At 36.5% G+C, this 10,260-nt stretch overlaps 1 protein-coding gene across 7 annotated transcripts in view; it reads left to right on the top strand.

The window, feature by feature from the left end:
* The window catches only part of hectd1 (HECT domain containing 1), a 36,723-nt gene extending 26,659 nt beyond the window's left edge, over nucleotides 1-10,064 (top strand). For all 7 annotated transcript variants that reach the window (XM_059520461.1, XM_059520465.1, XM_059520463.1 and 4 more), the window contains 10 exons: nucleotides 69-151; nucleotides 302-429; nucleotides 524-725; nucleotides 5,815-5,952; nucleotides 6,050-6,657; nucleotides 7,255-7,333; nucleotides 7,867-7,960; nucleotides 8,210-8,360; nucleotides 8,818-8,962; nucleotides 9,072-10,064. In XM_059520461.1, coding sequence (XP_059376444.1) covers nucleotides 69-151; nucleotides 302-429; nucleotides 524-725; nucleotides 5,815-5,952; nucleotides 6,050-6,657; nucleotides 7,255-7,333; nucleotides 7,867-7,960; nucleotides 8,210-8,360; nucleotides 8,818-8,962; nucleotides 9,072-9,209 — 1,766 coding nt within the window. In that variant the 3' untranslated portion in view covers nucleotides 9,210-10,064. The remainder of the gene's footprint in view (nucleotides 1-68; nucleotides 152-301; nucleotides 430-523; nucleotides 726-5,814; nucleotides 5,953-6,049; nucleotides 6,658-7,254; nucleotides 7,334-7,866; nucleotides 7,961-8,209; nucleotides 8,361-8,817; nucleotides 8,963-9,071) is intronic.
* Nucleotides 10,065-10,260: the final 196 nt, after the last annotated feature.

Here is a 10,260-nt window from a genome sequence, read left to right on the forward strand (position 1 = left end):
CTTTGAGGTTGTTATTTTTTATTTTTTTATTTTTATTATTATGCATTTAAAAATCCAATTTCTTTAAGATGTGGAAGAGCTGCAGTTCAATGCATCACCTGAGGAATTCACCAGCAAAAAAATTACAACCAAAATCCTGCAGCAGATTGAGGTAATTAGATGGGTTAATTATGCATGTTATATACATTGTAGAGATTTTTGTTGTTTGTTTGAAATAAATTAATACTTTTATTCAGTAAGATTTCTTTAAATTGATCAAAAGTGACCTTAAAGATTTCTGGGGTTTTGTTTTGTCTTGTAGGAGCCACTGGCCCTGGCTAGCGGGGCTCTCCCAGACTGGTGTGAACAGTTAACCAGCAAGTGTCCTTTCCTCATACCATTTGAAACCCGGCAGCTTTATTTTACCTGCACTGCATTTGGAGCCTCCAGGTCTGTGATTGCAGTATTGAAAGACATTTTGTTTCATTAAATATTTTACAATAATCGGTGAAACTGTAATTTGAGAACTTGCATCTCTCTCTAGGGCTATTGTCTGGCTCCAAAACCGAAGAGAAGCCACTATGGAACGTTCCCGGCCATCCACAACGGTTCGCCGTGATGATCCTGGCGAGTTCCGTGTAGGTCGGCTCAAGCACGAGCGTGTCAAGGTGCCTCGCGGAGAGAGCATGATGGAGTGGGCTGAGAGTGTGATGCAGATACATGCTGACAGAAAGTCTGTACTGGAGGTAAATGCCACAACATAATGTTTTTTATGATTGTATTCATGATTAAAAAAATTGAAAGAAAAAACATATTTTTGTGACATTGCAGCCTGTTCATTATCAAAATAAAATACAGCTAAAGAAACAAATAAAAAGTTACAGTGCTTCATCGTACAAAATTTGTTGTTCATCATGACCAGCACCTCACAGTGCTGATATAACCGATGTAAAGGATGTTTTACGTTGATGAAGTACAAAGCCTAGCCTATAATAATAATATAGCATCCAGATATATCGCGAATATGGAAACATTTCTATTTATGCCGAATGAGAGAGGTAGGCATCAGTTTCACCTTAAATGAATTTGTTTTTGGATTGACATATTTATAGCCTAAATGCATAGCCTTAACTTTAGAGGATTTGTTGTAGAGGGAAATTAATAACTGTTTATAATGTTTGTAAACATTTTGTTTTAGCCTACATTATTTCTGAATTTAATAGGGCTAATAAAATGCTACGTGAGCCTATATGAGAGAAACTTTGGAGCAATGCTGCAAACATTTTTAAATATCTTAAAAATACTTGAATGTCTTTTAAAGTGTTGATCGATTATTATTAAATTTTTTTTTCTTTCTATTTGGTTTAGCAGCCTACCTTTTGGCCAAAATCTAGACGATGATTTTTGGCTGTGACTAAGCACAGCGGGTTATAGGCTAATGTTACCCAATCTCTTCCTATTTTTAACAGTTTATTTATTTTTTTCGCGTAAACCAGGTGTCCGCGGGGTTGTAAAAGGTAGTAAATTAAATTAGCCAAAATTAAGGGCATTAAAAAGTATTAAAAGGTAATACTGAAGAGGCCATCTGAAGAGGTTTTAAATTTTCGAGCTCAATTTCTTTTTAGATGAATTTTCAATTTGTGTTAAGTTGCAGGCGTTTCTTCTAAAATTCGTGTGGATTTATTTATATGTTGAGAGTAGGACCAGAGCAATATAATGTGATGTGTTCGTTCGCACAGAACAAACACCACTGATGTGGAAACCAGAAAAAACATTGTTCAACAAACAAAATCTCCACCATTGACCATGGATTTAACAGTAAACCATAGGAACAACTTTTGGCAGAAATGGTCTAATGTTTTTGAGTGATTTTTAAATGCTTCACACAACTTTTCCCAGCACTTCAAAGTTTTAAGTATTACGGAATTTGAAAGTTTTAATGTGACGATATTTGTTCATACTTAATAGGTTTCCCCCACGTATAAAACTAAAAGTTTCATAATGTAGGAAAGCAAACTTATTTAAAAATATATTAAATGACCACTAATAGATGGCTGCAGAGAAGTACTTATAGGTAATTTCCACTCCCTAATATAGCCTATATATTTTTTGTATTCATTAAATTATATTTAGACATTATGAATGACAGTAATAAAAGTAAATTTGATCAGATGTAATATATTTACGTCTGTAAGACGTCTGCTAAAGATCTGTGAATCATCTACTGTGTACTCTGATAAACATCTCAGAAGCAGTTTTACATGCATTCTAATTAAAATTAAAATTAAATTTAAAAATTAAATTATATGCATTATAAATTAATGCATTCTAATTAGGAAACATCTTAGAGACTACAGTACTGCAGATGAACAAGCACCTCTTAAAAATACATCTTGCGTATGTAAATGCAGACATTAGACATCTCCGAGATGTAAATTATGTTCGATTATGGTGAGTGCTTTACTGTCAGGTGCTGGAGCCTCCTTCTAGAACTTAATGGCACTAGTGCTGGTGTCCTCAAACGTTAGTCTGGAGCCCTACAGTGGTTCTCGAAGTCAGAAAAGTCTGTGGTATATTTTCACCGCAAAACAAGACGAAATGCCGCAAATATCACCGCAAATTGAGAAAAGCCGCAGCAAAATCAGTAATTTTTATCGCAAAAAAAAAGTTAAATCCTGGAGGGACTGCTTAATGTTTGGTAGACCTATTTGCTTGCATAGTAGTTTGCATTCGAACATTTTCACGCATTTGTGATCATTTTATTATTTAGCCTATACTGTTGATTATCGGTAATCGTAGCTATAATATTGGAAAATTTATTTAATAAATAGAGGTTGGAGTAGACTAATTTACCTGTTAAGTATGCAGATTCAGGATTAATAGCTTCAGTCTAGGCCACAAGCAGGCAGGCCACGGGGTCCTGCTCCACCTCTCAAATTGACTCAATATCTAGGTCAATGGTTCTTAAACTTTTCACGAAGTACCCTCTCAGAAAATATTAGGCTTTCCAAGTACCATCATTGTGACTAACATTGACATGGCTTGTGATGGGCATAGTGTTATAGACTTACTGTAATGCTTAATCTGAAGGTTTAGCATGGCTCTAATAAAGCCAAACATAAATGATTTTATTTTATTGTATGTTTGGAGCAGTTTTTGATCATTAAACAGGCCTATAAGTTTTGTTTTTAAAGCGGCCAGCACAGCAGAGAGAGTTTACATAGCCTATGTTTAATCGGTTTAGCCTTCTCAAATCATCACGAATTGTCTAAAATAAAATCTAAAGCTATAAAACCGTTCAAGCATGTAACAATGTTTTAACGTTAAACCCAGATACATGTGCGCTATATTGAATATTTTGTGCGGAGAGTGCAAGATAAAGCACACTTTTTTGGGACATATAGGTGCCAGCGCGATCATAATATAAAATAAAGAAATATAAAATAAAGAAAAAAAAAAAACATGCTTTCTGCCGTCTCGTCTTGAACAGGAGAGCATACAAAAATAAACCGAAACTTAACGAATACATGCCTCACAGACATGATAAATATATCTATAGAAAACTTAAATTACTACTTAACGAATTTTAATAAAAACAAACAAACAAAATCTCAATACAATTATAATCCGTATAGAAGGCACGTCTAATGAGGAGATGATGAGTCAGGCAACTTCATCCTTTGCACACAGACTCAGAAAACACTAGTTTATTAGTAAATAATTCAAATATATTTTTACTATTTCCCTCTGCCACATTAATGGTAATTACTTTTTCCGGTGCTTTGCGACATCTTTTGAACTCAATTTGAACGCAGAACTGTTTATCTGCGCTGACAGACTATTTGATATGAATTTGCATCAGCATAGTCTACATTTGTGAGCGCACCTTTTCTGCAATGTCGCACGTCTTACAGACTGCAATTTACAATTGCAACTTCATTGTGCTATTAATCCTTTCAAGCCGATTTTCAATAAATTGGTCAGCTCCCGACAGCATCGGGTGTTTAATTAATGGTGAGTATAATTATTTAAACCAGTCGTCTATTACGATGTCTCCATAACAAAAGCAGTTGCATGAATACTAAAGTTTGAAACAAAAATTAAACCATCAACAGAAATACTGAACACGTACCCTCCATGTATAAAAATACAAGCACAGCTGTTTAGAGGTTAATGACGTCAAAGAATTTACCGGTATTTTGGAATGGATGTATGAATGGTGCTTTTCCGGAAAAAAGACAAAATGTCATTGACTGTGTGAACAGCGCATTTTTTAATTTACCGGTAAAGTCGTTCCGGTAATTTTACGGCAATTTACTGGTATTACTATGAGAAAGAGGCTACAGAGTAATGATCTATGAAGATGTCTCCTTCCTCTTTTGTCTTTATTTATATTCTTATCTCTGTGGGCAGTTTTTGAGTCCAGTGTTGATGTTAAGTTATAATGACCTCGTTACATTGTGATGCAATGTTATTCCATTTGGAAATATATTTAATTTACGCCACTACAGTTGCTTGAAGTCGCGCTGGTATTAAAAAATATTTCGAAGGTAGTAAAAGGTATTAAATTCAACTTAAGTTCTGTATATACCCTGATAAAGAAAACACTGTAGTTTTATTATGATTGTTGTTGTTGTTACAAATAGTTTAAAAAAAAATAACATTATTAACTGGTATTTCTTCTACCAAAATGGTTTTGTAACTTTAATAATGCAGAGGAATGCAGGAACAAGCCCTGCTCACAATTAAGGCTGCCCACTAATAGTCGACTAGCCATTAGTTGACCAGAAGAGAATAAGTTGCTAAAAATTTTGTTAGTCGCTTAATCGTAGGAAAAAAAAAAAATCCATGTCCGTGATAGACAGATCATTACCAGCTCGTCTATGTGGTAATCACAGTACATCAGTCAGGACATTCATTTCGATCATCGACTTTAAATGTGACATGTAAGTTGCAGCAGTGTTATTGAAGTGTTTGTTTCAGTGTGGAAGCTGAACAGTAGTGTGCTCAGCGCATAAGTCAACTTGTAGGCAACGGTGCGATTATTTCCATTTAACTTAAAATACTCCATTTATTACGCTGCTCATACAAGATAAGAGTAATAAAGCTTTCGAATCTGAGAATGGTCTGATTTTGTGTATGCCCTTACAATAACTTCACACACATGAAAAATATATCAATAAAAAAATTGTATAATCTTTGAAATGAACCAATTCATTGGAAAACAGATGTTTTTAAATTGTAATTCATGTGAAACTGTGGTATTGTTGACTTTGCTGCCTAAAAACAGAAAACGCTTATCAATGAATTATAATAATGTTAAGGCAGTCTTCCTGCGGGGTGTTTTTTTTTTTTGTCTAAAGCATTCATAATAATTACTTCTGCTGTGCGCTGTGGCAAGCTTTATGTGTGCACTTAAGCACTGATAGGCTATAGGCAATTAAAGGCTCATTATTTTGAATTACATGGTTTATTAATATAAACGTGATTAGTCGACTGATCGCTTCAAATAAACATTTACAAGTCGACAACAAAAATCTTTAGTCGAGGGCAACCCTATTCACAATAAGAACAAAACTGTGCCTTTGTAAAATAAAGAAAACAAATAGGATGCACTTTCAGCCGTCTATTGCCTTATTTGTGGTGCAGCTGTAAAACCAATAGAAACAAAACCAATGTTTTTCTGATTCTATGGGTTTTTTTTTTTTTTTTTCAATAATGATTACATTTATTTAAATGAGTTTATGTAAGCTTGCTGGGCTGGGAAACCACTGCTCTTCAGCAACTATTTCAAACTATTTGATGAAGACTGATAATGATTGTTGTTTTGCACAGGTGGAGTTCCAGGGGGAGGAGGGCACTGGTCTTGGACCCACCCTGGAGTTCTATGCTCTTGTCGCTGCAGAGTTCCAGAGGACGTCCCTTGGTATCTGGCTATGTGACGACGACTTCCCAGATGATGAGTCACGTCAAGTGAGTTCTTTGGCTGTTTTACCTTGAGGCACTAGCCCAAGTATGACAAACTGTTTTTAACTTGGATGATTTATGAACTTATTCGTTGTTTAATCAGGTGGATCTGGGTGGTGGCTTGAAACCACCAGGCTATTATGTGCAACGTTCCTGCGGCCTTTTCCCTGCTCCCTTCCCTCAGGACAGTGATGAACTGGAGCGTATCACCAAGCTTTTCCTGTTTCTTGGCATCTTTCTGGCCAAATGCATCCAGGACAACCGGCTCGTGGATCTGCCCATATCCCAGCCTTTCTTCAAACTGCTCTGTATGGGCGACATCAAAAGCAACATGAGCAAGCTACTTTATCAAACTCGTGTCGAGTCGGACTGCCACTTCTCTGAAATCCAGTCCGAAGCTTCCACCGAGGAGGGTCAGGACACTTACTCAGTGGGTAGCTTTGATGAAGACTCAAAGTCTGAGTTCATCCTTGACCCACCCAAGCCCAAGCCACCAGCCTGGTATCACGGCATCTTGACCTGGGAGGACTTTGAACTGGTGAATCCTCACAGAGCACAGTTCCTGAAAGAGCTGAAGGCACTGTCTGTGAAGCGCAGACAGATCCTGGGCAATAAGAGTCTGTCAGAGGATGAGAAGAACACGCGGCTACAGGATCTCATGCTGAAGAACCCTATGGGCTCTGGCCCACCACTTAGTGTAGATGATTTAGGGTGAGCGATAAATATTACTTTATATATTAATCAATGAAAATTAATTTTTTTTTTTTACAGTCTCCATGTTATTGATGTCTCGTCCACCTTATTTTTCAATGTGGTGGCAAGCCGTTTTTTTGTAAATGTGCGAGACATCTGCTTCATTAGCAGCTGTAAGGAAATGGCGAGAAAAATAAAGTGCAGTGAACTATGAAACTGCACTACAAACCACTGTGTTCATAATTAAGATAATACATTAATATAGTAAGACACAACAGATTGCAATATCAAGCAGCAAAACAATTTGTTGTGTGCAGCTAAAAATAGACACCTGTAGCCTCACACATAAAATTTACAAATGGCTACGCCTGCTCTTATGGGAAAAATCAGGTGGATATACTTACTAGATTAATAACAGGTAATTATCCATAATTAGAAGCAAATAATATAAACCAAACCCAACCTTTTAGTAAATGCATGTTAATTAATATTACTCCATACTTGTATAATTACCGTTAGATTAGTTTGGGAGACTTTTCATGGATGTTACTTCCTTGCTTTTTGGAGGGTATTTTATTTATAGACATTAATCATTTAATGTTTTATTTGTATTAGATTAAATTTCCAGTTCTGTCCATCATCCAAAGTACATGGCTTTTCATCAGTAGACTTGAAGCCCAATGGAGAGGATGAGGTAGGTTACATGTTGTCCAGACACACAGTCTAGTATGGTGTATTTATTGTTATGCAAATAAATTGTTTGTACCTATATTTGTAAAGCAGTGCTTATCACCCTATGTACCACTACTTCCTGATCAAAAACCCGATAAAAATTATTTTGATAAAATTATACTACCATCCAAAAGTTTTGGGTCGGTAAGATTTTTGATGTTTTGGTCTGACAAATTAAAATGAATAAAAGTTTTCAACATTGACCGGTTTTAAAATGTATTAAAATAGAAAGTTATTTTAAACTGTAATATTTCACAATAATACTATTTTTAGTGCATTTTTGTTTAAGTAAATGTAGCCTTGTGAGAATAAGAGATTTAAAAAAAAAAAAACTGACCCTATGCTTTTGAATGGTCGTTTAAATGTTTGCCAAGTGGCAAAACTTTTAATTCGCTGCTTGCTTAGTGCCTGTAATTATGTAACACGCTGTCCTTGGTGTCATTCTGTGTGGAAAAAAAGACATGAATGCTAATAACTCTGCTGTCCTCTCATCAGATGGTCAGCATGGAAAATGCAGAGGAGTACGTAGAGCTCATGTTTGACTTCTGCATGCACACAGGAATCCAGAAGCAAATGGAAGCCTTTAGAGGTATGACAGGATTGGCAGGCCTCAAATACTCTCATGCCTTCTACTTTCAGTATGCTCGGGCTGTACATGTAACTTGGCTCTCCAAGAGATATACATTTTTAAAATATCAGTTGATAACATTTGTTACAAAAGTATTCTTATTAGTTACAAATATGTTGCTAAATGTGAAATGTAAAACTAAAATAAATATACATAACTAAATATATCAGATTTTGTGTTCTAATTGCAGTCTGTGTTGTTTTGCTGCAGAGGGCTTTAACAAGGTGTTTCCTATGGAGAAGCTCAGCTCATTTAGTCATAAAGAGGTGCAGATGATCTTGTGTGGCAACCAGTCTCCATCCTGGACCGCTGAAGACATTGTTAACTACACAGAACCTAAACTTGGCTACACACGGGACAGGTAGACACTACGGTTATTTCTCGATTTGTGACCCTGGACCACAAAACCAGTCATAAGGGGAAATTTTTGGAAACAGAGATTTATACATAAGACAGCTGAATAAATAAGCTTTCCCAATGATGTATGGATTGTTAGGATAGGGCAATATTTGGCCGAGATATTAATCTGAGGGCAATAAATCAAAATACTGAGAAAATTGCCTTTAAAACTGTCCAAATGAAGTCCTTAGCCATGCATATTATGCATCAAAAATGATAGGAAACTTAAAAATATCAATAATAAATAATAAAATTTATGATGGCACACTTGAGGGTAGGTCATTGAATTATTATTTTTTTTTTTTTGTAGTATATTTTCTTTGAAATAATAGGTTTCATGTTTAGCTTTCTAAATAATGTAAAATATATTAAGTAACTTGGCGACTTTTTAGACTGTATTTGATTTGATTGTATTGCAGTCCTGGTTTCTTGCGCTTTGTGCGAGTGCTGTGTGGAATGTCCTCAGATGAGAGGAAAGCCTTCCTCCAATTCACCACAGGGTGCTCGACCCTGCCCCCTGGTGGACTGGCCAACCTCCATCCACGTCTCACAGTAGTCCGGAAGGTACGCAAGCATACTAAAATCCATGACGCTAAAACCCAGCCATTAAGATAACATTAAGAAGAGACAACACTGTCTCAATTCATACCCGCTGTTGTCTTTTCTTCTCTAGGTTGATGCAACCGATGCCAGCTACCCTTCAGTTAACACATGTGTGCACTACTTGAAGTTACCGGAATACTCCTCCGAAGAGATCATGAGAGAGCGCCTCCTCGCTGCCACTATGGAGAAGGGCTTCCACCTCAACTGAGCATGCTCTCTCTGAATCATTGACTAACTCCCGTACTGGTGAAGCCTGTTGTGTTTTGTTGCAGATAATAAAGCTGTGCCCCGATGAAATCCTTTCTCCCCAAGCACCTCACATGTACCCAGATAAACAGGAAAAACAGTCCCATCGCAGTTCCACTAGCTCCTGAATCCGATTAGGGTTTCCTCCTCCACTTACTGACTGCTTCACAAGGCCTTTCCCAGGTCACTCTACCGCTTTAAGGGCTTGAGCCGCTGCAGCCAGGGTAGTCTCTCCTCACCTACTGAGTTTACTGTCATTACTCCAAGTTCAGTGTAAATTTTGGCATAGATCATCTTTTTCAGACCCAGTTATCACCATCTGCAGCGTCAGACCCTGGACACAAGCACACCTGCTTCTGTAGAGCTAACTATAGAGTGTTTGGGCATTTCCTTAACAGGTTTTAAGTTTTACTAGTGCCTGCGTTGTTGAAAAATTAGGATGGTTTTTCTTTCATTTGTTTTACTTAATCTGTCTGTCTGCATACAATCATGCACATGCTTTTCTTTTTTTCTTTTTTTTTTTGCTTCCGTTTCTGTGCGAGTATGATTTCAACTGTTCATTGCCCTGCTAAAGGATCAAAGTCCTCGAGTGCATTTGTGTAATTTTACAATAAAGCTATAGATACAGAAACACTGGTTCTGTGTGCAAGCACGTTAAAAAAAGAAAAAAAGACAAAGCAAAAAGCAAGCTGTGCTTTCCCTTGTATTTTCTTTGTATATTATAAACATTATTTAACTCAAGTTGCAGTTTGAAGTAAACCAATTTTCAAATGTGTATGCTCCAAAAATTATCATTAAAATGTTTGCAAAGTATCAACACTGTCTTGTTTGCTATTTCCTGCTGATGATGACGAACACATTTCTGTTCCTAAATGTGATTCACATTTCGCTGTATTTAGTTCTGGCCTGGGGATTTTCTTGTAGTTCTGTATTGAGGAGGAACTTTGACATCTTTGACAATGCATTGGGATTATTACCGGTCCCATCAAAATTGTTATTGTAGAATAATGGAA

Source organism: Carassius carassius, chromosome 32 (genome assembly GCF_963082965.1).
Source record: "Carassius carassius chromosome 32, fCarCar2.1, whole genome shotgun sequence".
NCBI lineage: Eukaryota > Metazoa > Chordata > Actinopteri > Cypriniformes > Cyprinidae > Carassius > Carassius carassius.